Genomic DNA, 26,969 nt, shown 5'->3' with positions numbered 1-26,969 from the left:
CTTGTCACCGGGTTCGGATCCTTACTTCCGCATGTTGCCTTAGGGGCCACCCACAGTGGAGAGGAAATTCTAACCTCTCCCACTTGGTGCCTATGTTCACAGTCTCTCCACACCTTCTGCCTGGAACCTGTCATTCAGATGAACAGCCAAAGACAGTCACTGCCTGTGAGGCACTCGCAGTCAGGCGACTGCTCCCACACAGTGCACTGCAGGGGTCCCCACGGCTTGCAGCATCAGGAAAATCAGAAATCAGGGCGACTGAACCTCCCAGGCTCCCTTCAACCACATGAGACTTTGCCAGGAACTTGAACAAACTAGAGGAACTCCACCTCTCCTAGGAATTACAAATGCAAGAAGCAGTCTAGGCCCACTGAACACCCTTGTGGAAATAAACGCTCTCTTCTTTGATTTCCACAATGGAAGCAATTTCAGAAGCTTACAGTGGGAGATGTTCACTTGGGGGAGTGGAGGAGAGAACAGAAATGATAAAAAGAAAAGTCACTGCAGACTTTAAGGTAAGTTTTAAAGTAGCCAATCATTAATACTCTTGAAAATGTCCAGAATCACTAGAATAATGAAGCTAAAGCAACATGCCTAGTGCGTCTAATAAAATTATTTCCAAAAAGATGCACAGTCAGCTAACGTTAAATTTGATCACCTATCCTTTAGTAAAGACATCCTTAACTACTCCATGCCTTCTCTTATGTGCCCCATAAAAATTATTTTGAAATCTGATCCCTAAAGTAAAACTGCTCTTACTTATTTTCTAAGTAGAAACAAACAGCAACCAATCACCAGTTGTCCAGTGCTCTGATTCTTCACATCTTTTGCCAAAATTATATAATATTTTCTGCTCCATCTGTATTTACCTGACCTGTGCAAGATAATAAATAGATATTTTAAAAATAAAGTACAAGATGTGACTCTCACAAGGAGGAAATTCAAGAACAGCAGAAATTACAACCCTGCCACACAAGCTAGATCACATCTGTATAAATTTACATGTTTAAAATGGAGTGAGACACTGATAAAGTTCTTTGTAATATATATAGCTTTTTTCGTAAGATAAAATTAGTATTTTCTGTCAGGAGTCATCTAACCCATCACTCAAAAATTCAGGGTAATTGGGGCTGGTGCTATGGTGCGAAGGGTTAAGCCATCAACTGCAGCGCCAGCATCCCACATGGGCACTGGTTCCAGTCCCAGCTGCTTTCCCGGGCCATAGCAGAGAGCTGGATAGGAAGGGGAGCAGCCGGGTCTCGAATCGGCATCCATACGGGATGCCGGTGCTTCAGGCCAGGGCGTTAACCTGCTTCGCTTTGACACAGCACCGGCCCCAGAAGACTTCTCTTAAAGTCAGGAGTTGTTGACCCACACTTGCACTCCGCTCTGCACGAGTATCTGTCTGCCTTCACATCTCGGCCAAAGATCTCTCCAGTGCTTCATGCGTGACAGGTTATGTTTCAATAAAGCTGGCGTATGTTGAAAATACAAGTTGGACGTGCATGTGATACACACAGCCTACCAAGCTTCCCAGCTTAGCGACACGGCACACTGTAGAGTGTGGGTGGTTCTCCTTCCTGACCACAGGGCTGATGGGGAGCTGTGCTTACTGCCCCTGTCTAGCACCCTCAGAGGGATCAGACCACACGGTGCTCACCCCAAGATCAACATTCCAAATCCAAAGTATGGTTTCTACAGAATGCATAATCTTTCAACACCACCGTGATGTCAAAAATCTTAAGTCAAACCATCCTAAGTCAGGGGCGACCTGTAGACCTCTTGTTTTCCCTCCAGACTCCACTTTGTCTCCTTAATTTTGGTAAACTGTAGTCTCCATCTTCATACATCACAGACAGTTCTCCAACGAAATCATCCTGATACTAACTTAACATTCTAAATTTGAAACCCTCATTTATTTTAATATTTTGCCGCTATCTCTTCTGTGGAACTGGCTCAGTCATTACCAAGACATGAGCAAGTAACAAAGAAAGAAAGATTATCAGCTGAAATTGGACAAATGCCACCTGAGCCTTGAAACATGGTCATTTTCAAGCAATAATACCAACTTCTAAACCCAGAAGCTAAAAAGATAGGACAAAACTAACTTATTTTATCCCGAGAAATAAAGACGTGTAATCTTTCTCTGTCTTCCTTCAAAGCCTTAGCATTTTCAGCATTCATTTGAAGCAGCTGTTTTGTTTTCACAAAACACCAAATTCTGAAAATTCGACTCTTCCCACTTTAAAATCGCTTACTGGAATAAGGCCACATTTGACACATTCCACAGTGAGTGACTGCAGCATTCTGAACTATCTTGATAGAAATGACTAGAGGGTCACAGGCTCTAACTATTAAAATGGCAAGTTCATTTTGGTTTGTGAATTCAAACAAATGTTTGATATTCCTGTAAATCAGTACCAGGCAGCACATGGAGGTTTCAGTCCAGTGCGGTCACCTATAGTTAGAATATCTGATGTTTATTCAGTGCTTTCCAGACCAGCCACTGTTTAACACTTTGCATTTAACCAGACCTACAACCTGAGGAGTTAGGAATAAAAGTAACCCTATTTCAGAGATGAGGATGCAGCGCAGAAAGAGAGAGATCGCAGGTGCAACACCACACAGTTCGTGAGTAGTACAATCCTGACTCCAGCCCAGGCAGCGTGACCCTGAACCTGGGGCCAGAAGAAGCAGTCGCACCAGCTTCTCTTGGATGACAACTGGAAGCTCTCTAAGCTTCCGAATCAACACACACAGCCTAGCCCAGACTGTGTGAGTCCCGCAGGAAAACAGAAACGTGGACCCAGCCTGTGGGGAGCAACTCAGACTAGACTGTTACTCGAATTAAGACTTATTCTATGCATCTGCTCTCCCACAATATGGCGCTGGGAGAGGAGTAAACAGCTTCTACACAGCTGCCTTTCACCAACTTGACAAGCTGCAGGAGCTGCTCCTGATTGGAGGAGAGCAGCGTACTCGGCGTGTGGGCAGCCGAGTTGGGATTGGTGGGAGAGGACTATAAAGGAGGAGAGAGACAACATGCACCAGGAACAACCCACTTAAGAGATGGGCCAAGGACTTCAATAGACATTTTTCAAAAGAGGAAATCCAAATGGCCAACAGGCACATGAAAAAATGTTCAAGGTCACTAGCAATCAGGGAAATGCAAATCAAAAGCACAATGAGGTTTCACCTCACCCCGGTTAGAATGGCTCACATACAGAAATCTACCAACAACAGATGCTGGCGAGGATGTGGGGAAAAAGGGACACTAACCCACTGTTGGTGGGAATGCAAACTGGTCAAGCCACTATGGAAATCAGTCTGGAGATTCCTCAGAAACCTGAATATAACCCTACCGTTCGACCCAGCCATCCTACTCCTTGGAATTTACCCAAAGGAGTTTAAATTGATAAACAAAAAAGCGGTCTGCACCCTAATGTTTATTGCAGCACAATTCACAATAGCCAAGACCTGGAACCAACCTAAATGCCCATCAACGGTAGACTGGATAAAGAAATTATGGGATATGTATTCTTTAGAGTACTATACCGCAGTAAGAAACAACGAAATCCAGTCATTTGCAACAAAATGGAGGAATCTGGAACACATCATGCTGAGTGAAGTAAGCCAGTCCCAAAGGGACAAATACCATATGTCCTCCCTGATCGGTGACAACTGACTGAACACCAAAGGGGAAACCTCCTGAAGTGAAGTGGACACTATGAGAAATGGTGACTTGATCAGCATAGCCCTGACTGCTGATGGACAACTTAATACATTATCCCTCATAGTATTTTTTTTTTGTCTGTTCTACTTGATATGACTGGTTTAATTCTGTAATTATCACACAGTTATTCTTGAGTGTTGAAAATTAACTGAAATGTGATCCCTGTTGAACGTAAGAGTGGGAATAAGAGAGGGAAGAGATGTGTAATTTGGGGCATGCTCGGGCTGACTTGCCCCAATTGGTAGAGTTGGAAACATACCAGGGGATTCCAATTCAATCCCATCAAGGTGGCATGTGCCAATGCCATCTTGCTATTCCAGGTGATCAATTTCAGTTCACAATTGATCATAATGAAAGGACTGAGAGTCAAGGGGAGCACATGGGCAAGTCTAGTATCTGCTGACACCAACCGATAGAATGGATAAAGGGGAGAGTGGTCCAGCATGGGAAGTGAGATGCTCAGCAGACTCATAGAATGGCGGATGTCCTAAATAGCACTCCGGCCTCAGAATCAGCCCTGAAGGCACTTGGATCTGGCTGAAAAGCCCATGAGAGTATTTCAGGCATGGAAAGCCAAGACACTCTGGCAAAAAGATCTCTGTGAGTGAGATCCCAGTGGAAAGAACAGGTCTTCAAAGAGGGAGGTGCCTTTCTCTGAAGGGAGGAGAGAACCTCCACTTTGACTATGACCGTGTCTAAACAAGATAAGAGTCGGAGAACTCAGGGGGCTTCCACAGCCTTGGAAACTCATAACTGGTGCATAGGGAGATTACTGATGCCATAAACAGGAGTGTCAATTTGTAAAGTCAACGGCAGGAGTCACTGTGCACTTACTCCTCATGTAGGATCTCTGTCCTTAACGTGCTGTACACTGAGGCTTAATGCTATAACGAGTACTCAAACAGTATATTTCACTTTGTGTTTCTATGGGGGTGCAAACGATTGAAATCTTTACTTAATGTACACTAAACTGATCTTCTGTAAAAAAAAAAAAAAAAAAATTAATTATCAATTCCCAACTTGACTCTCACTGGGATTAAACATGACAATAGGTCTGATCTGATTTCATCATCATTTAAAAAAAATCATCTATTATTTTTCACTTTATGTTTCTGTGTGGGAGCAAACTGTTGAAATACTTACTTAAGGTATGCTAGGCTGATCTTCTGTATATTAAGATAATCGAAAATGAATCTTGACGTGAATGGAGGGGGAGAGGGAGTGGGAAGGGGGGGGGTTGTGGGTGGGAGGGACGGTATGGGGGGGGAAGCCATTGTAACACATGAGTCGTACTTTGGAAATTTATATTCATTAAATAAAAGATAAAAAAAAAATAAAAAAAAATTTAAAAAAAAAAAAAAAAAAAAAAAAAAAAAAAACATGCACCAGGAACATCTAAGGGGAACATCTGAAGGAACACCTGTGCAGCCCCCGAGAGAGCTGGCCGGCGGTGTGCCGCTCCCCCGCGGAAGTGGGGAATGTGGCAGGGGGAACCGCCCTTCCACGGAGGTAGAAGGGACGGTAGCCAACCCGGGAAGGACCAGCAGCCAACCCGGGAAGGGCTGAGCAGACAAAAGAACAGCGCAGGGTCCTGTGTCGTTCCTCCGCGAAGAGGGGGAGCGACACCAGCCCACTATCTGACTCTCTAGTGGAAGTCTTGACATTGAGGTGAGTGAGAAACATCACGTAAGGAAGAGCTGAACCCACAGGAAACTCCTGCTCCCCCACTTCAGCCGGTCCTTGCTGCCACTCAGTGTTTCCTCCAACTCGTAGGGACCTACGAAAGCTGGTGCCACAGTACTGTCCGCAAATTGCTTGCACATAAGAAGCCTGCTATCAGCTGCATCAGCCTCCTGGTCTTCAGCATCGACATTCTCTGTCTTTCCTTGTTCACCTTAGCTTGCTAAGGCTTCTGAGGAAAAGGCCAAACCCTGTCTGCTCGCAGTTTCTCATTACCTGATTGCAACGTCCTGTGACTCACTGCTGTCAGGAAGACAACACCCGGATTCCTACCTCTCACATCCAAGCTCGACCCCAGGCAGACCCTGGTGTCCCTGTTCCTCCTCCACGCACCAGCGGTCTGCTCCCATCACTCGTCGAGACACCATTTCCTGGGCGTGCGCTGGCCCTTCCAGCCCCGGTCCCGCAGCAGGCTGCTCTCCTGACCGAGACTGCCTTCCGCTGTGTGAGAACCCACCAGCCCACGCCCTTTCATGCCAGGACAGGTGAAGCCACCAATGCCCACTGAAACCCGCAACGACTGTTAGCTCGCAGGCCTCCCCTGCCACCGCTCTCCCCACGGCTCCTACTTTCGCCCCAGCCGTACCCTCCCACTGCTGTTGCTCAGGGCGCCAGGTGAGCTGGACTCTGGTCCTCTCTGCCCACAGACATCCTCAGAGATGCCGTTCTTAGAAACATTTCTGGAACAGCACTGTGACTTCCTTCACACACTCATATCCGAGGAATCTTCAAAAACATTATGGAAAGTAGAATACAAGCTAAATTTATTTTGGTGCAAAGGAATGTTGAAATCTATACACAGAGGCAAGAATTCAGCACAGCAGTTAAGACATCACTTGGGATACCTGGATCCAATTTCAGATATCGGAATGCCCAGGTTCAAGTCTCAGCTCTGCTTCCAATCCCAACTTCTTGCTAATATACACGCTGGGAAGCAACAGGTGATGGCTCAAGTGGTGGGTGCCTGCCACCTACATGGGAGACCCAAATGGAGTTACTGGCTCTGGCTCCAGCCTGGTCCCCGCTGCCGTGAGCACTGGGAGGAGCAAATCAAACAAAGGAAGATACCTTTCTATCTGTTTGTTGGACTCTGCTTCTCTCTATTCTCATTCAAATGAATTAAAGTACACAAATAATTTTAAAGCAGGAAATCCATGCATAGATTTTCTTAATATGCATTTTCCATAAACATTTTTAAGACCCTACACATGTATGAATTTCAAAACTTTTCAGGCCCAGAGTTTTCTCTATTGATTGCATTTCACACAGCGCTTTGAAGCACCCTCACACCTGCCTCTTGGCCTGCTCTGGTGCATCCGGCACTGCCACCGTCCCCGTCCAGCAGTGCTGCCATGTACTCATGTACCTCGCTTTTTGTTTACCTCATTGAATAGAGCAGAAGTTCCACGAGGGTGAGGATTCTCCGGGTGCCCCTGGCAACAGAAATCACTCCGTATTGACGTGTATTGAACTTTTGGACAATAAGACATTGGAAGGGGTTTTCTTAATAACGTCTTGGCTTACAGTGTTTGTCCTCTCTACAGCAAGTCCAAGTACTGTCTCTACAACAGTAGATGCTAGAACCGTCTTCAAGCTTGGCTCAAGTCCCTACTCTCTCATGATCGCCTCGACACCTTCTCTCCTTTATGGCCCCTGTGAATGTTGTAGAAAGCACGGCCACACCAACCACCCCACAGTTCAGCAAAACGGACCCTCCTTCACATAAAGCTTGAAAAAGACTCTTGAGAACAGGGGAATGAAGAAAGGATGCTTGGCCACTATTTTCTGAAGCACACTGAAGAAAATAATTATGGCCGGCGCCGCGGCTCACTAGGCTAATCCTCCACCTAGCGGCGCCGGCACACCCGGTTCTAGTCCCGGTCTGGGCGCCGGATTCTGTCCCGGTTGTCCCTCTTCCAGGCCAGCTCTCTGCTGTGGCCAGGGAGTGCAGTGGAGGATGGCCCAAGTGCTTGGGCCCTGCACCCCACGGGAGACCAGGAGAAGCACCTGGCTCCTGGCTCCTGCCATCGGATCAACGCAGTGCACCGGCCGCAGCGGCCATTGGAGGGTGAACCAACGGCAAAGGAAGACCTTTCTCTCTCTCTGTCTCTCTTACTGTCCACTCTGCCTGTCAAAAAATAAAAAATAAAAAATAAAAAATAAATTAAAAAAAAAAAGAAAAGAATTACGCAAGCTACTAGAACGGCAGGAATGTGGACGCCTTCTGTAGAGCCCAGGAGCTACACACTAACATGGGAAGTGACAGAAGAAGAGGAAGTGCATTTTTCCCACCGTGTCTGCTCCTACTATCAGTCTGCGCCGTGGACTGAAGTGCAGAACGCAAATGTTTTCTTTGGGAAGGCCTGACCGTGCTTGCCAAGCCCTCCCCAGTGGTTTCCTGAGAGCCCACCTGACACCACACAACAGGTGAGGCCTGCAGATCGAGCCTCTGCCCCCTCCGAGCTCTCTGCAGCGCTCCCCTGCACAGACCTGCTAAGCTCTTTAACGTGCCATGCCCCACATGCTCTCTCTTTTTGAGACTCCAGGCTTTTGCCATTTCTTCTGCTAGAGTGCTCGTAACTACGCCTCTGCCTGTTGAAACTTACTCTTTTCTCAATGTGTACGAACAGCAACAATATCAAGAAACAGGTGTACAGTACTTAATACACACCAGGCACTGTTGTGAGCACTGAAGTATGTCTTCATCTATATTGGTATGGTATTCACATGTTTTTAACAAACTGTCATTCTATACTTCATGTATAAAATAGTATAACAGTATACCTGACATATATTTTAATAATATGCATTTTATATTTTATATAGTAAAATAATTTAAAAATATTTATCTAATATATAATATATGTAAATGTCATACAGACAAAGGTATTTCAAAAAGTTCTTGGAAAATAGAATTAAAAGATGATTTTTTGGTGCAAAAAATTTTGGAATTCACGCATAGTTTTTTCATAACGTACATTTCCCAGGAACTTCTTGAAGACTCCTCATATAGAAAATGAATTTAATAAAGCACAATGACTCCTGTATAAGATATTATCTCCATTATTTAAATGAGTAAACTAAGGCATGAGGAGTTAAATGATTTTTCCTGGATGAAACAGAGGGTGAGAGGCAGAGCTGAAATTTAAACAACAAATAGCTTGGCTTTAAGTGCCAAGGTGTGAACCACTAATCACACCACTCACTTCAGCAGTGCACCTGCTAGTCGCTCTCTCAACAAAATCTTGCCTAGTTCTGTCCTCCACTGTACCCTGCATCCATCAGTTACCTGTCTCCCTGTGTGGTGATTTGTTTTCACCCCCTATGGATCTATCCCACTGCCCATTCCAACTCCTACCTCACCTCCACCCTACATGAAGATAAGTGAGGAAGAACTTCCTGCCTTCCTGTTCATCGTACAAACACAATGGCTGGCACACTGTAGAGCTTCAGTAAGTGACTGCAAAATGAATGAATGAAACAGCTGTGAAGAGGTCAATGGAAATGTGCACAGTGGGTCTGTTGTCACTGGAGGAAGGACACACTCCTAGCACCATCTGGGCATGCAGGGATGGGAAGGTCACTACAGTTGCATGGACTGGGGAAGAGCCCCTCGAGAGGCAGGCCCTTGGCAGAGTGATTATCGCACAGTACAGGATGTCCCTCACCCTATGTCAGAGTCTCTGCATTCGACGCCAGCTCCATCCTTGATTCCAGATTCCTAATGCACACTCTGGGAGAAAGCAGGTGAAGACCAAGTACTTGGGTCCCTGGTGCCCATGTGGGAGCTCTGGTCTGAGCTCTAGGCTCTTAGCTTTGTCCTGGCCCAGCCTTGGTTCCTGCAGACATTTGGAGACTGAACCAACAGATGAAGATCTGTCTGTACATATGTCTCTGTCTTCCATCCAAATAAATAAAAACAAGTAAGTTTCTTAGAAGATGTACTTTGGGTTTAGGTTGTTTTCTAAATAAAGTGTATATTCACTTAATAAATACAAGCTACTTACGAACCCAGTAGTCAGGAATAAACATGTTTCAGCTTTTCTGACCTATGGGACTCTAGGTTATAGGGGGAAGATGGAAAACTGGATAATGTAAACAATTCGTTTCCAATTCATGGGGATTCAAAGGAAGCAGCAGTCACTCAGGATGGTAACCAGAGGCAGTTACAATTAGGAATGGGTAGATTTCTGGGACAAAGATCTGAAAAGTCAATCTAATGATAAATTAACTTCTTAGCCAGCACCTCCCCCGAAATACCAGCCCACCAAGTTTTACATTTCTCACTGCAAATACTAAATTGGTTTCTTAGAGAACTCATTATCCAATAAGCTCTCTCCATAAAATTTTCCTAAGGTTTTTTACTATTGCTAAACAATCAGCATTCCCCTAATGAAGTAAACCTAGAAACAAAAGATAACAATAACCAAGACCTGTGGCCACTCACTGCTTTGACCCTAGTTGAGACATATATGAGAAAGAAATATACCTCTAGTGAGTCCTAATTTATAGTAATATACATAATAATAAATGCAGGTACTGATAAAAGTAATAGTCAAACCATCCTAGGCTCTAGCCCCTGCCGCCATTGCTGGAAGCCAGGTGGCCACATGGCCCAACCACGGGTGTCAGCTCCACCCCCATCCTAATGGGATTCAATTTCCTGCCCACCACCCCCCACCCCCGGGGAAAGTTTTAAAAGGACCTGTTCCTGAACACGTGGCTGTCTTTCTCTTTGTCTCCTGATCTCTCCCTCTCTCTGTCTCTCTGTCTCTCTGTCTCTGGATCTCTCTCTTACACCCTCCTTCTCCCTCTTTTTCCCTCTTTGCCCCTCCCCTCCAGTCTGTTGGGTTTCCCCCAATAAACACTTTCCCTTAAAAAAAAAAAAAGTAATAGTCAATATAGGTTACAGTCAAATAGCATGCAATTTTGGAATAGTTTGTATTTTTCAACATCTTTAAGTTTTTCTCCTCCCTCTTCTCTCTCTCTTTCTCTATCTCTCTCTATCTCTGCCATTCTTTTCAGATTTTGCCCTCCCAAACGTTTCAACTAGACCTGTCAATGAAGTCCAAAGCCAGTGCTTAATCTCAAGGCAACCATTTGAAGCAACAAGAAATGAGTGCCTCAGTACTATTTAGTATAACACCTCTAACAAATTTAGACAGCAAAGCAAAATAAAAGATTATTATGACAAGGAGTAACTGGAAGAATAAAAATTTATCTTTAAAAAATAAAACATTAGCCGGCGCCGCGGCTTACTAGGCTAATCCTCCGCCTAGCGGCGCCGGCACACTGGGTTCTAGTTCCGGTTGGGGTGCCGGATTCTGTCCCGGTTGCCCCTCTTCCAGGCCAGCTCTCTGCTGTGGCCAGGGAGTGCAGTGGAGGATGGCCCAGGTGCTTGGGCCCTGCACCCCATGGGAGACCAGGAAAAGCACCTGGACCTGCCTCCTGCCATTGGATCAGCGCGGTGCGCTGGCCGCAGCGCGCTGGCCGTGGCGGCCATTGGAGGGTGAACCAACGGCAAAAGGAAGACCTTTCTCTCTGTCTCTCTCTCTCACTGTCCACTCTGCCTGTTAAAAAAATAAAAATAAAATAAAAAATAAAAAAATAAAAATAAAACATTATATAAATATAACTTTCCAAGTTTTAAATCAAACTAGAATAAACACATTTTACCCTGAAATAAATTTTAAAGACAATTCTTCTGTTACTTACTTGGTTGAAAATGAAAGGAACCTCTTTCTTCTCTCCCACTTTCATAGAAGATACAGGAAACGTTGCTGTCCCTAGAGTTTCATCCATGACATAATTGGCATCCATCAATGTGATCTGTGAAGTAAAGGAACACAAGTAGGCAATTTCCCAAGGATCTTTATCTCTATCATATTTATAAAATAAAAATTCTCAAATGTGGTTAATAATCATTTGAGTCCCTAGTATTTAACAAATAACAATACTTCTATCCCTTCCTACAGAACACTCTATTTGCTATAAAAATCATAATTTTTTCTAATATTATCCTGATTGGTCAATTTAATTATCATGTTTTCAGAAACGAAATCTTACCTTCTCTCTGTTTTGGAATATAAGAAAAAAAATTAACACAGAAAATCAATACAACTACTTTGGGAAAAATCTATTTTAATTTAATTTAAAGGAAATTAAAAGTAATTCTGGGGGCCAGTGTTGTGGCATAGCAGGTAAAGTTGCCATCTGAGATGCTGGCTTCTCATATGGGTGCTGGTTCATGTCCCAGCTGCTCCAGCTCCAATCCAGCTCCCTGTTAATGCACCTGGGAAAGCAGTGGAGAATGGCCCAAGTGCTTGGGCCACTGCACCTCTGTGGGAGACCCGGAAGAAGCTCCTGGCTTCAGCCTGGCCCAGCCCTGGCTGCTGGGGCCATCTGGGGAGTGAACCAGTGGATGGAGGATCTTTCTGTCTCTCCCTCTCTCTCTGGAACTCTTTCAAATAAATAAATAAACAATTTTTTTTAACAAACACACAAAAGTAATTCTGTTCTGCCATCTAAGATGTTTTCTCCGAAGCACAAAGGAAGGACACTCATGTCCCCAGCCCCACATCACGGCTGCATTCCCCTGGACGCTCCCACGGCTTGACGTGCACGGTCTAGGAGCTGGTCTACCAGGTGGCCCAGCTGCTCTCCAGATGAGTGTGCCCGGGGGAAGGAAGGCAGTGAGGGAGCAAAGCCAAGCACCTCTCATCGTGAGTGATGACCATCGAGCAGCCCCCACATGATCCGCTTACCTCCAAAACATTTTCCTGGTTAGGATCCAAAATGAACTCAAAGGCCTCATTCCACACAGGGTTTATGTCATTATTGAAGTGCCTTGTTCTCTTCCTGCTGTCAGGGGTTGTAGCGATGAAAAGCTCCACATAAGGATCCGGGGTGTCAACTGCAGGCGGGAAGCACAAAGAGCAGGAGTGTGGCCCACGCCAGCGGATCTGCAGCGAGCGCACCAAAACAGCTGAGACGAGAACACCGTCGGCTGCACACACTTACACATGCTCCTGCCCTTCAAACACTCCTGTGAGGGGAGACCGCTGCTCGACTGATCTATTAGGATTCTCTCCACCCTCTGCAGTCAGCATCTTGGTCCAGCTTCCACAAGATAAGCATGATCTCACCCATCATCTACAGTATGACCTTCACCCCAAGGTCATGATGTCTGCTACATCAGACACATCACCCTGGTTACTGTTTACCAAGCAAAACAACCAACCTCATTGTTAGAGGAATGTTGTTTGCTGTTATGAAGTTCATTTGTATGATTGTACTGGTTGTATACTGAGCAACTCTAAGGCATCCATGCTCATAGTCAGTATGTATTGATTATGACCATATTCATTCAGATGACTACCTTTTCTGTATTACATAATGGCCCCCTTGAGTCAGTGTGTCCACTGAAATACAAAGAAACAATTGCAAGCGGCCAACATTGTGGCATAGCAGATTAAGCAGGCCCTGTGATGCCAGAACCCCATGTTGGAGTTCTGACTGGAGTTCTGCTGCTCCACGTAACCAATCCAGCTCCCTGCTGTTGCGCCTGGGAAGGCATCAGACGACGGCCCAAGTTGGGCCTCTTCCACCCTTGTGGGAGACCTGGATGTCCCAGACCTGGCCGCTGTAGCCATCTGAAGAGTGAACCAGCAGATAGAAGATTCTCCTTCTGTCACTCTGCCTTTCAAATAAATGAATCTCTTTAAAAAAAGAAACAACCACAAATAAAAGAAATATTTAAATTTCTTCTGTGTGTATATGCATATACATATATATGTGTGTGTGTATATATATATATATATACCAACACAGTATAAATATTATATATATGACCAACACAGTATAAATATTGATCACTCTGTCCGCAGTGATTCCACTGAATCTTGCAGCATCTCAGAGCATTGCACATGCTGCATTTCTGGATGAAATTATACATCTATCTGGTTTTTTCCTGCATACTATAAACAAATTAAGGGCAAGGATCTCATCTACTCATCTTTAACTCTTCTGAGGCTAGCAACACAAAGCAAATATGCACTTTACAATGTCTTTCTCCTGTGGCTATTGTAATCTTTTAAATATTTATTATTTGAAAGGTAGAGAGACAGACACAGAGAGAGAGAAGAGAGAGAGAGAAAGATCTTATATCCATGGTTCTCTCCCCAAATGCCCGCCAATAGCCAAGGCTGGGCCAGGCTAAAGCTAGGAGCTCAGAACTCAATCTATGTCTTGTTTTTAAAGATTTATTTATTTATTTGAAAGTCAGAGTTACAGAGAAAGAGAAGGAGAGGCAGAGAGACAGAAAGAGCAAGAGAGAGGTCTTCCATTGCTGGTTCACTCCCCAGTTGGCAGCAATGGCCAGAGCTAAGCCGATCCGAAGCCAGGAGCCAGGAGAATCTTCTGGGTCTCCCACGTGGGACTCCAGCCCAGATGATCTGATCCTGATCACCACGCCAAACATGCACCGCAGGCCATTATAACTAATAACCACAGAAACCAATAACTAAGTGATGAGCAGAAGCACCTTACATCCACTAGTCTCATTTAAATCTCACAACATTGCTGTAAGGTAACAGGACCTTAGAGATTGCAGTGTTGAGGTAACAGGACCTTGGACACGTTAGGTAACCTGCCCAACATCACGCATCTAAAATGTATCAGAGCAAGATCTTGAACCGGGATCATTTGACTGTAACCATCATCCTCTTAGTGGCCTCGTGCTCCTGTCATCGGATGAGATCATAAGGAATGGATTGCTATTGAAAAAGAGAAGACGGACTTGAGGAGAAAGAGAAGAGAGAGTGAAAGAACATAAGCATGGCCGGTGCCGCGGCTCACTAGGCTAATCCTCCGCCTTGTGGCGCCAGCACACCGGGTTCTAGTCCCAGTCGGGGCGCCGGATTCTGTCCCGGTTGCCCTTCTGCCAGGCCAGCTCTCTGCTATGGCCAGGGAGTGCAGTGGAGGATGGCCCAAGTCCTTGGGCCCTGCACCCCATGGGAGACCAGGAGGAGCACCTGGCTCCTGCCATCGGATCAGTGCGGTGCGCCGGCCGTGGCGGCCATTGGAGGGTGAACCAACGGCAAAGGAAGACCTTTCTCTCTGTCTCTCTCTCTCACTATCCACTCTGCCTGTCCAAAAAAAAAAAAAAAAAAAAAAAAAAATGAGCAAGTGAGGGTGTGGGGAGAGGAAAAAAGAGAGAGAGAGAGAGGAAGGCGGAGGTCCACATAAAGCAATGCAAAAAGTTAGAAACAAAAATAACCATTTCTATGCTATCGATTGATTTTCATAGAAAACTACATGCCCTGTCCTTCAACAATCGTGTGGTCATCAAACAATATGATCGACATCCTTCATTTAATTTCTAAGCACTGCTTATAGTTCTGTTACAGGGTCATGAGGCTCACCTTTTTAATTTTGCCTTTTTCTTTCAAATGGGAAACTGTACAAGGGAGACATCAACACCTGGGAACATCTTTTGTTTGATTTTCCAGCTTGCAGCACAAGCATCATTGACCCTGGCAGTAGCTCTCTGCACATGCCTGGGCCTCTAATGGGAACACAGACGCCTGCTCCTCAGGCCCCGGGGGCCATAACAGAACTACAGTGGGATTAGGAACCTGCACTGCTGAACAAATAGTCCAGCCCAGGTTGCTGGGGGTCACCTTCTGGTCATGCTTTTGATGTCCTGCCCCAGAGATGAGAAAGAGGCAGATGCTGCCCTTAGCAACTCCACACAGGCCCAGGAAAGACAAAGACTGCATGGGAAGCATGGCAAGGGGACATGGACCCAACAAGGAAAGGTCACGCCACGAGGTGACTCCAGCACAGCACAACCAGGGGGCCCTGGCTGAACCATGCTTCTGCCATCTCTCCAGTGCTCAGGACTGCAAGCCAGAAACAGACAGACAGGTTTAGCAGAGCAGGTGGCAGACCACCATACAGAAATGTGTGATGTTAACGATATCATTCAATGGACCCTTCAGATGAAGTGACAAGCAACACAGCCCTTCTCCACCCTATTGCACCATTTCCCTTTCATAGGAATACGGTTCTTTTCTATCCGTTTCCCAGGAATACTAGAAAAAGCAAAGCCAAGTAAAAGCCAATCTGAAAAGAAAAGTGTGTGGGAAGGGGAGGCACGCAAATGGTAAACACCATTCGCTCACTCAACAAATATGTGAGTGCCCACCACATGGCAGGAAGTGCCTGTCAAAAGTCAGTGTGGCTTTGATAGCAAGCCAAGCCCCAAACGGCAGATTCAAATTATGGAAGTGAGTCAGATGCTAATACCTAATTTTAGAGGCAAGGTAAACTAGAGACAAACAGGTACACTAGGCCAGTGACTAGTAACTCAGTCACCCAAATGATTACACACAAATTAGGTCAAATCATCAGTGGGAAAACGGGCTTTTGAAATTATATCTTCATCTGAATCTTAAGAGGAAGCAGAGGACTCCTTGGACCAAACAAGGAAAAGAAAGCAGAAAGCGGAGTTCCTTGGAAGGAACCTGATAGGAAAGAGTAGGTAGCTGTGGCATGACTCCATCAGGCAGAGAGCAGGCTGCCCAGCCCGTTTGGATCCTGAACAGCTCATGTGTTTCGACACCCTACAACTCAGACAAAGCGATAAAGGAAAGCACCACGGAAACAAGATTTGTGCACCATTTTCTATGTCAAAACATCAACAGAAGCCAGTTTAGAAGTGTCACTTCCAATTCTTAGTATTTATTTTTCCTTTAAAATATAAAATCAATGTTGGAAACGGTTGGTCTAGAGTGCCCATTGTTCTAGTTTCTCCTCTTGCTGCTTGAGCCAGAGACTTCAAAGCTAAGATGTCAAAGGGTGATGGACATGGGAAACCACTGGCAGCTGCAGACTTCGATATAGCAAGTGCATCAATGCTAATCTTGGGGAGCAAGAAACATCTGTTGCAGCGGCAGAAGCTACAGGATGAAGAGCAGTTTAAAGGAACAGCAGATTACCATGGGCACCCTCTCAGCTCACTGTCTTTCTATAACCTATCACCGTCTTGGCCTGGTAGCAGAGTGTGAAGCTGCACAAGGGTTTTTGACAGCAAAATGGCTCAGTGCTTTAGACAGGTTCCTAGAAATGCACTAAGAAAGAAAAAGTCAAATGTAAGATTTTTTTTTCCCTCCTATATATTTATTCCCTGGCTTTGTGAATTAATGGCTATCAGGCAATTAAGTGTTGAGTCACCAAATCAGCCTCACCTTGTTCGTTTCCAGCCAAACAGGTGGGGAAGCAAAATTGTAATGAGTGGGCAGAAACTCTCTTACATCTCACCCTTTAATCTAAATCTCGGCAAACAAAAATGCTGGGGGTGTGGGATACAAATCTTTTGTGTTCCCATAAAGATGACATGAAGCTACATGTGCCAAAAATAGCTTCAGGATTCTGTGGATGTAAAATGCACACTCAAACATCATGGTTTAAGGAGTGACTGCCTGAAGTAACAACAGATCCCTCTGTCACTTCAGCTTTGCCCAAGTTATTACGTGATTTGTGATGGAAACTGATGGCAACGTCTAAATCCCTAGTTCTGTCTTTAAAAAAGTGTACTGATTTATTTGAAAGGCAGAGTGACAGAGAGAGAAGGAGGGACAAAGAGATCTTCCATCCCCTGGTTCACTCCTGAAATGGCTGCAATGGCCAAGACTGGGCCAGGCCAAAGCCAGGAGCCTGGAACTCCATCTGGGTCTCCCACGTGGGTGGCAGGAGCCCTAGCACTTGGGCCATCTTCCTCTGCTTTCCCAGGTTCATTAGCAGGGAGTTGGATGGGCAGCAGAGCAGCCAGCGCTGGAACCAGTGTTCATTTGTGATACCTTTATTGCAGGAGGTTGCTTAACTCTCTGGACCACAATGCCAGCCCCTAAAACTCCAATTCTATGTTAAATATTTCTTTTGCTTTCTCATTTCCACTTCACTAAATAGCAATTTCAACCCTTTGCCTAAAATAAAGGTGATCAGTAATCTATTTTGATTTTTATGATAAGCAGCAAAAGAATTTTCCCTCCAAGCACGAATCTAAATAGCTATGATCCAATGATGGGGAACTCCAAACAGGGTTTCTCAAAATGTAATTCACTCAATTACCTTCAGAAATCCAGGGTGCTCATTAAATACAAACCCCTTGCATCTTCAGATTCTTAGTCCTGTGCTTGGAAAGCTGTATTTTTAACAACCTGGCCACAACGACATTGTCCACACAATTTAACACAAGCTTGAATTAGGCATTCAGCTTAGTGGTTAAAAGGCTCACATTCCACATCAAAGTGTTTGGGTTCAGTTCCTGGCTCTAGCTCCTGGCGCAAGAGTCCCAGCAACGCAGACCCTGGGAGGCAGCACTGAGGGCTCAAGATGGGTTCCTGCCTCCCACACTGGAGACCGGGATTGTGCTCCCGGCTCTTGAGTTGGCCCCAGTCTGGCCTCAGGTCTCACAGGCATGGGGAGTAAGCCAGAGGATGGGAGCTCGCTTGCTCACTCGACCAGTCTGCTTCTCCAGTAAATATTAAAAAAAAAAAAGACTGGCTTGAGGAATAATATTTGATTGAATTAAAAGACACTAGTATAAGAACACTCACACACACAAAAAAAAATTGAAGAATTTTGGCACTGAAGGCAACAAGCTCATGGGCCTGCCATCAAGAAGTTGTTCTTCCCACAGACTAAATTAATCACAATCCAGTCACTCACTTCTGTTTCTCCCCAGCCAGTATATACATTTCCAAGTGGTCACATGGAAACAAATCCAGGATAAAGCAGATGTGGAGGTGTTTGCCAGCAACGGACTGACACTCAAGCATTAAGCTTTAATTATCACCAAAGGAGAATTGCCACCGTAAGACCGAAAATTAAATAATAGTTTGTCAAAAGAGATGCCTCCACACGCCATCCTCAGATGTGGTCGCTCCTTGGAAGCGCTATGATTTGGGGACCACGGTCATTAAACCTGCAGCACTCCTGGCACTCCTCAGGGCAGCCGATCTTTAACCACATGAGCTGGCTGAGTTGCTGTCACAAACTAGGAAAGGGATGACGAGTCCCGCCTACTTTGCATGAGTTTCAGCAGCAGTTCAGTTCTTTTTCAACATGGCATTTTTAAGGCTAAGGTACAGAGGCAAAAGAACAGGCAGGCTGTGTCCACCGAGCTTGCTGACCGCCAGAGGCACAGAAAACAGGACCAGGATGTCGCGGCCACTCCCTCCTCCCTGTGTGACGGGGATCCATACCCTCTCTTTTATCACCAATAAATCGCTTCACCTGCTTTTTATCTTAATATATATAAAATCAGTAACACAGTCTGCACTTTACTAGGTCAAGCTTCTTTTCCTCACTGTTAAGTTTGGAAGAATCATCCCTATTTTTATGTGCAGAATAATCTGTTCATTGCTACTGATGTATAACATGCATGATAGGAGTACCACACAAATTATTTATCCATCCCAGAGTTAATAAAAAGGTAGATTGTTCCCAATTTAGACTATTGAGAAAGGCACTGCTATGGGCACTTTTATACATATCTTTTTGCGTGCATAAACATTTCTATTATGGAATTCTTAAAAATTACATTAGTTGGACATGGAATTATTATATAACATTATATAACATTCAAATGTTAGTAGTTATCATGTAGCGATTGTTCCCAATATTGATTAGTTTACTCTTATGAATTTAAACATCAGAAGAATTAATGCACAATTCCACCAGGTATGTTGACTCCACCACTTAGTGTGCATTTAATTCACATGTTTTTGACAACTGTGTAAGATTGAGTACTTCTTCATGTGTGTGTTGGCCCATTGGATATTCTCTTGGGTGAAGGCCAAGCTCTCGTTGGTTTTTTAAATACTGATTTATAGTGTCCTTTATATATTCAGGATATCAGTTCTTTGACAGAAATAAGTATGCTGGAAATAGATTTTTCTCAATCTGGGGTTTACCTCTTCACTACAATGGTGTATCTCTTAAGAAAAAGCGAGGTCTGGGGCCAGCGCTGTGGCGTACCAGGTAAAACTGCCACCTGTAGTGCCAGCATCTCATATGGGCACCGGTTTGAATCCTGGTTGCTCCACTTCCAATCCTCTCTCTCTCTGCTATGGCCTGGGAAAGCAGTAGAAGATGGTGCAAGTGCTTGGGCCCCTGCACCTCATGAGAGACTGAGAAGAAGCTCCTGGCTCCCGGCTTCAGATCAGCCAGCTCTGTCTGTTGCGATCATCTGGGGAGTGAACCAGTGGATGAAGATCTCTCTCCCTCTCTGCTTCTGCATCTCTGTAACTCTTTCAAATAAATAAATAAATCTTAAAAAGAAAGAAAGGAAGGAAGAAAGGGACGGAGGGAGGGAGGGAGAAGTGAGGTCTAAAGCAGTCCAATATAGCCATGTGTTTCCTGATGAATTGTTTTTTGTCTTTTGTTTAAGAAAGCTTTAATTACTGCACTGTCATAAAATACTCCCTCATTGATTTACTCAGAAATTTTATTTGCATATGTTTTTACCTTAAGACTAAAATCCGAGTAGAATTAATTTCTGTATATGATATAATGGGGATTAAGTTTCACTATCTAGAATCGATAGGTCCAGCATCATTTACTGGGAATACTGCCTTTAGCCCCTATGCTGAAATACAAACTTTGTATTGATCAGTGGTTCTACAGATGCAAGTCTGCTTCTGCACTAGTCTGTTCATTTGAGCTTATACCAACACCACACCGAAGCCTTCTAATTTTGCGCATCAACAGTAGACTGGATAAAGAAATTATGGGACATGTACTCTATAGAATACTATACAGCAGTCAAAAACAATGAAATCCGGTCATTTGCAACAAGATGGAGGAATCTGGAAAACATCATGCTGACTGAAATGAGCCAGTCCCAAAGGGACAAACATCATATGTTTTCCCTGATTGGTGACAACTAACCAAGCACCAAAAAGGAAACTTGTTGAAGTGAAAGGGACACTATGAGAAACAGTGACTTGATCAGCCCTTGTCCTGACTGTTGATGTACAATTTAATTCTTTATCCCTTTTAGTATTCTTTGTTCTAGTTAATACTATTGGTTGAACTCTTTAATTAACACACATTTATTCTTAGGTGTTGAAACTTAACTGAAAAGTGATCCCTGTTAAACATAAGAGTGGGAATAAGAGAGGGAAGAGATGTACAGTTTGGGACATGCTCAATCTGACTTGCCCCAAACGGTAGAGTTAGAAACGTGCCAGGGGATTCCAATACAATCCCATCAAGGTGGCATGTACCAATGCCATCTCACTAGTCCAAGTGATCAACTTCAGTTCACAATTGATCATAATGATAGCATTAAGAGTCAAAGGGATCACACAAACAAGACTGGTGTCTGCTAATACTAACTGAGAGAATAAAAAAGAGAGAACTGATCCAACATGGGAAGCAGGATACACAGCAGACTCATAGAATGGCAGATGTCCTAAACAGCATTCGCCTCAGCATCGGCCCTTAAGGCATTCAGATCTGGCTGAAGAGCCCATGAGAGTATTTTAGGCATGGAAAGCCAAGACACTCATAATTTTTCAACTTCTTGATTATCATTTCATCAAAGGTAATACCTATTATCTTATGCTCATCTGTCCTGTTAAGAAATCTACTCTCAGACTTGTGTTTTTTTCAAATGTGTCTTTTTTTTTTTTTTTTTTGACAGGCAGAGTGGACAGTGAGAGAGAGAGAGACAGAGAGAAAGGTCTTCCTTTGCTGTTGGTTCACACCCCCCATGGCCACTGCGGCTGTTGCACAGTGCTGATCCAGAGCCAGGAGCCAGGTGCTTCCTCTTGGTCTCCCATGTGGGTGCAGAGCCCAAGCACTTGGGCCATCCTCCACTGCACTCCCTGGCCACAGTAGAGAGCTGGACTGGAAGAGGAGCAACCGGGACAGAATCCGGTGCCCCAACTGGGACTAGAACCTGGTGTGCCAGCGCCACAGGCGGAGGATTAGCCTATTGAGCCACGGCGCCGGCCTCAAATGTGTCTTTTAAGATCTTTGCTTTTCCAGGGCTGCTGCCATCCCATAGCAGCTAATGCTGCCATCGAGATGCTGGCATCCCATATCGGCACTGGGCCATGTCCTGGCTCTCCAGTACATCCAATACGTACAATCCAGCTCCCTGGTAAAGTGCGTGGGAAAGCAGCAGAAGACGGTCCATGTACTTGGGCCACTGCACCCATGTGGGAGACCTAGAAGAAGCTCCTGGCTTCAGCCTGTCTAGTGCTGGTCATTGTGACTATCTAGGGAGTGAACCAGCAAATGGAGAGCACTCTCTCTGTGTGTAACTCTGCCTTCCAAATAAATAAATGTTTTTAAAAAGATTTTTCTATTTTCATTTTCAGCAGCTTTACTATAATACGCCCAATACTAGAACTTGCACTTTATCCTTGGGGTCACAGCATCCATTGGCAGAGTCACATGTCACGTAACTATGCTTCAGCGCACCCACACAGAAACACAAAGTGTAAAGTACTGCTTGACTACTAGTTATACCGTTAATGCACATAGTACAACACATTAAGAACAGAGATCCTACATGGGGAGTAAGTGCACAGTGACTCCTGTTGTTGACTTAACAATTTGACACTCTTGTTTCTGATGTCAGTAATCACCCTAGGCTCTTGTCACGAGCTGCCAAGGCTATGGAAGCCTTTTGAGTTCACCAACTCTGATCTTATTTAGACAAGGTCATAGTCAAAGTGGAAGTTCTCTCCTCCCTTCAGAGAAAGGTATCTCCTTCTTTGATGGCCCGTTCTTTCCACCAGGATCTCACTGGCAGAGATTTTTCATTTAGGTGTTGTTGTTGTTGTTGGTTTTTTTTTTTTTTTTTTTTTTTTTTTTTTTTTTTTTTGCCAGAGTGTCTTGGCTTTTCATGCTGTTTAGGACATCTGCCATTCTATGAGTCTGCTGTGTATCCTGCTTCCCATGTTGGATCAGTTCTCTCTCTTTTTTATTCTATCAGTTAGTATTAGCAGACACCAGTCTTATTTGTGTGATCCCTTTGACTCTTAATGCTATCATTATGATCAATTGTGAACTGAAGTTGATCACTTGGACTAGTGAGATGGCATTGGTACATGCCACCTTGATGAGAGTGAATTGGAATCCCCTGGCACGTTTCTAACTCTACCGTTTGGGGCAAGTCAGATTGAGCATGTCCCAAACTGTACATCTCTTCCCTCTCTTATTCCCACTCTTATGTTTAACAGGGATCACTTTTCAGTTAAGTTTCAACACCTAAGAATAAATGTGTGTTAATTAAAGAGTTCAACCAATAGTATTAACTAGAACAAAGAATACTAAAAGGGATAAAGAATTAAATTGTACATCAACAGTCAGGACAAGGGCTGATCAAGTCACTGTTTCTCATAGTGTCCCTTTCACTTCAACAAGTTTCCTTTTTGGTGCTTGGTTAGTTGTCACCAATCAGGGAGAACATATGATATTTGTCCCTCTGGGACTGGCTCATTTCACTCAGCGTGATGTTTTCCAGATTCCTCCCTGTTGTTGCAAATGACCGGATTTCATTGTTTTTGACTGCTGTATAGTATTCTATAGAGTACATGTCCCATAATTTCTTTATCCAGTCTACTGTTGATGGGCATTTAGGTTGATTCCAGGTCTTAGCTATTGTGAATTGAGCTGTAATAAACATTAAGGTATAGACAGCTTTTTTGTTTGCCAATTTAATTTCCTTTGGGTAAATTCCAAGCAGTGGGATGGCTGGTAGGGCTATATTCAGCTCTCTGAGGAGTCTCCAAACTGGCTTCCACAGTGGCTTTACCAGTTTGCATTCCCACCAACCAGTTACTGTATTTTTTATTTCTAAATTTGCCATTTTATTCTTTCATATACATAAAGTTACCTGGAAAAATTCTCTTTTGCCATCTATTTTCTGGAACATATTACTCTTGGTTATTTTAAAGATCATATTTAAAACTTGTAGATATATTTCTTTTTCCTGATTTTCATTTTTGGTAAGCCTGTCAATTCTTTATTGAATTACAGACCTTTTTATGAAGAACTCTAGACAAACTAGATCTATTTTCTGACTGATAGAAAGAGTAAGAGAAACGCCTCCTATATAATACATTAATTTAAATTCATTTAAATCAAGGAATAGCTTACTCTGCTTCTTGTTTATTCCCATTCTGAGGTTCCCAACTGAGTGCAGGGTGTTTATCAGGCTTGTTCGCACTGGGCAGTTCTGGTCTCCTTATTTTTTCTCTTATCACTGTTCTGTTTTTCAGGCATTTAATGTTTGCTTCTCAGTCAGTTGCCCTCTGCACAGATTAAAAATTTGGCTGCTGCCTCACAATGACGTGATAGGCCTACTTAGCTTTCCCTCTCTCAGGGAGCTGGGTCTCCCAACTTCATCTCACTTGATCTTGAAATCCAGTTTTTATTCAGTCCTCTGGGATCACCAAAGCTCTGCTAGGTTCTCTGCCTGTTCACTGCTTGGCTACTTCCCAATTCCCAATCAGCACCCACTTTCCCAGATGCTGGCATTGAAGGGAAGGCAACGTGGCTTGTGGAATACTCAGACTATTTCAATGACTTCTTTTCTCTGAGGTCTTGGTTCCCTCAAGTCTCATTTTACTCCGTGGCTTTCAAACCTTTTTAGACTTTTTAAATTAATTTAACATGCATATTGAAGCTGCTCTTAGAAGAAATGAACGTTCTCCATTAGTTACTTTAGCACAGACTGATAACCTTTTAGTTCTTAACTTGACAAAAAGCATACTAATTCCTCCTCTTTCTTTTTTTTTCTTTTTCAGATGGCTGCTCAAACTTCTATCATTTTTCAGACCATCTGCCCTACTCACTATTCCCCATGTGAGGGATTAAGTCAGACTTACACTTCCCCTGGAAAATAAAAGGGTACTAGGAGTTGTAATCTTTCAGTTTCCCTCCCCACAACTCGAAAAATATCCTTATCATTTCAAGATGCACCTATTCATATTAATTTCTCCCTTTGTATTTAAAAAAAAATTTAGGGGCCGGTGTTGTAGCATAGTGGGTAAAGTCACCGCCTACAACATTGGCATCCCACATGGACACCAGTTTAGAGTCTTGGCTGCTCCACTTCTGACCCAGCTTTCTGCTATGGCCTGGGAAAGTAGTGGAAGATGGCCCAAGTCCTTGAGTCCCTGCACCAACGTAGGAGACCCAGAGGAGGCTCCTGGCTCCTGGCTTTGGACAGCTCCAGCTATTACAGCTATCTGGGGAATGAACAAGTGGATGAAGGATCCCCTCCCCTCCCCTCCCCTCCCCCCCCCCCCTCTCTGACAGCTCCAGCTATTGCAGCTATTTGGGGAATAAACAAGTGGATGAAGGATTGAATCCTCCCCTCCCCTCCCCTCCCCTCCCCTCCCCTCCCTCTCTTTCTCTCTCTCTCTCTTTCTCTCTCTCTCTCTCTCCCCCTGTGTGTGTGTGTTTCTCTTCCTCTCTTTCTCTATAAACCATGATTTTCAAATAAATAAATATATCATTTTAAAAAGTAAAATGAATAAAAAAGTTTCACAAAAAATATCCACATACTGTTCTCCGAATTCCATGCCATTCCACTCATACGTATCTCAGGTATTAACCCAGCTCTATATTTAATCTGGAAATACTGGTCTTCCCCAAGCTACCTCTTTTCAACCTATAAATCATAATCTATAATCTATAATCATCCTTTAAAACATGAACAAAATTTCACTAATTCTGTAAGTTACTCAAGACCTTTTTTTGCCTCAATAAAGTATTTTGGAAAGATAAGTGCTTTGGAAATATAAGTATTGCTTATGCATTTTACACTATTTATATTCCATATATTTTGTATTATTACTGTCTTAAATCCCTTTATTCCATACATTTCCAGACTCTGTGCTTTGTCTTCTTGCACCTCCCTAATCAGTCTGCTCTCCCTTCCATGACCTCAGTGTGGATGCGTTTTTCTCAATAGTTACTTTATTTAGCATAAATGCAGTGTCTCTGGTTAAAGTTTCTCCTTTGGTGCCTCACAGATCATCACCTCGTGACTTCCTACCTCCCCTCTAAGTACTTCCTCTTTGTATCTCTCACGAGTTTTTATGTCTTCCTCAGAATCCTTCAAAAGGAAATGAGTCCTTTACAAATTCTATTGCTCATGGAGTCAGACAATTTGTAAAGGAATTTTCACAGTTATTTATACAGTCCCCGGCTGCAGGGCACACATCAATCCTGGGGCCTAGTTGATTGCAGATCCACTAATGCCAACCACCTCCAGCATTTAAATGACAGCCACACACATTCCTTCATTTCCTCAAGGCTGACAGGAGGAGGAAGGATAAACACGACAGATATCAGGTCCTTGATCGCATGGTCATATATAATCCAGCACTAATATGTGTTGAAAGGCTCTCATCTTTTTTAATCATTGTGGATCAGTTTTGAGTCTCTGTGAACTCTCCCTTAGCTGTGGTTTTCACGTAAATTTCCTTGTCCCCCAAGATCACATCTGTGAGACCTACCTCTATTCTGAGATCTTACAGTTGCCCTTAAATGCCTTGAAAATACTTCAAACTCATTATGAACAGAACAAGTTTATTTTCTTACAACCTTTCTTGCCCTAAATTCAAAACAAAACAAAGCAACATAAAATGAAAAAAAAAAAAACTGAAAGCAAAAACTGACTATTTTTCCTGAATTCTTGTTTATTTCATGGTAGCTTTCAGACCTAGAAACCCGAGGGCCATTCTCTTTTCCTCATGTCTACTGCATCCCATGTGTCTCCAAGTCTCAGTATTTTTCAGTGCTCAAATACTGACTCCTTCCCTGGGCTAGCAACATCACTCCTGGTCACTGCTTTCCACACCAATTCACTGTGCAGTCAGGCCTGTGATGGGTAGGAAGACCCCCAAACGCGCCCTTCCAAACCCCAGCTCCCCTTCTGGTCAGTGACCCTCCTCCCCAGATTTGGGAACATTCTGCGGGCCAACGTTGGAATCTACACATTTCTCAAATTCCACACAGGCACACTGCTGGCAGAAACATCTGTCCAGCAGAACACTGCTGTACTTTCACACGTGCATAGCGTTACGTTTCCTCTAATGCTGATAGCAGAAAGTCGTTCCCGATGTCCTTGTCCTAAGAACATCCGAGATAAAAATCCAAAGACTGCACAACGGAGGGATAAGGGGAATGAAACGTCCTCTGCACTGTTGCTTATCTAGTCCACCCTCCCTAGTCAATCGGCCATTCCATTCTCCCATTGGGTAATACCAGCAATGCAGCCACGCCCCCAGGAGGCTCCATGTGTGTACCTCTGCCCAGAGGACAGATGACCACAGAAAGCTCCAACTTGCTGCTGCAGGGGGACTGCTGAGATCCCAGCACTGGGTGGATAAACAAGCTCAGAGTCAGTCAGTGAGCGGGAGGAGGTCATACAGCTGCAGGATTTCACCCACCCTTGCTGAAG

The 26,969-nt window shown here is 44.1% G+C and overlaps 1 protein-coding gene across 6 annotated transcripts in view; it reads right to left on the bottom strand.

The window, feature by feature from the left end:
* PLA2G4A (phospholipase A2 group IVA) overlaps window positions 1-26,969 on the bottom strand; it is a 158,663-nt gene that overhangs the window by 69,531 nt on the left and 62,163 nt on the right. For all 6 annotated transcript variants that reach the window (XM_089311213.1, XM_089311212.1, XM_089311216.1 and 3 more), the window contains 2 exon segments: window positions 12,238-12,386; window positions 11,189-11,302 (listed from right to left, as the gene is read on the bottom strand). In XM_089311213.1, coding sequence (XP_089167339.1) covers window positions 11,189-11,302; window positions 12,238-12,386 — 263 coding nt within the window.

This window comes from Oryctolagus cuniculus, chromosome 13 (genome assembly GCF_051225735.1).
Source record: "Oryctolagus cuniculus isolate XC-2025 breed Fujian yellow rabbit chromosome 13, ASM5122573v1, whole genome shotgun sequence".
In the NCBI taxonomy this organism is placed as follows: Eukaryota; Metazoa; Chordata; class Mammalia; order Lagomorpha; family Leporidae; genus Oryctolagus; species Oryctolagus cuniculus.
The sequence above is the reverse complement of the archived record's forward strand: the minus strand, read 5'-3'. Positions and strand labels throughout refer to the sequence as shown.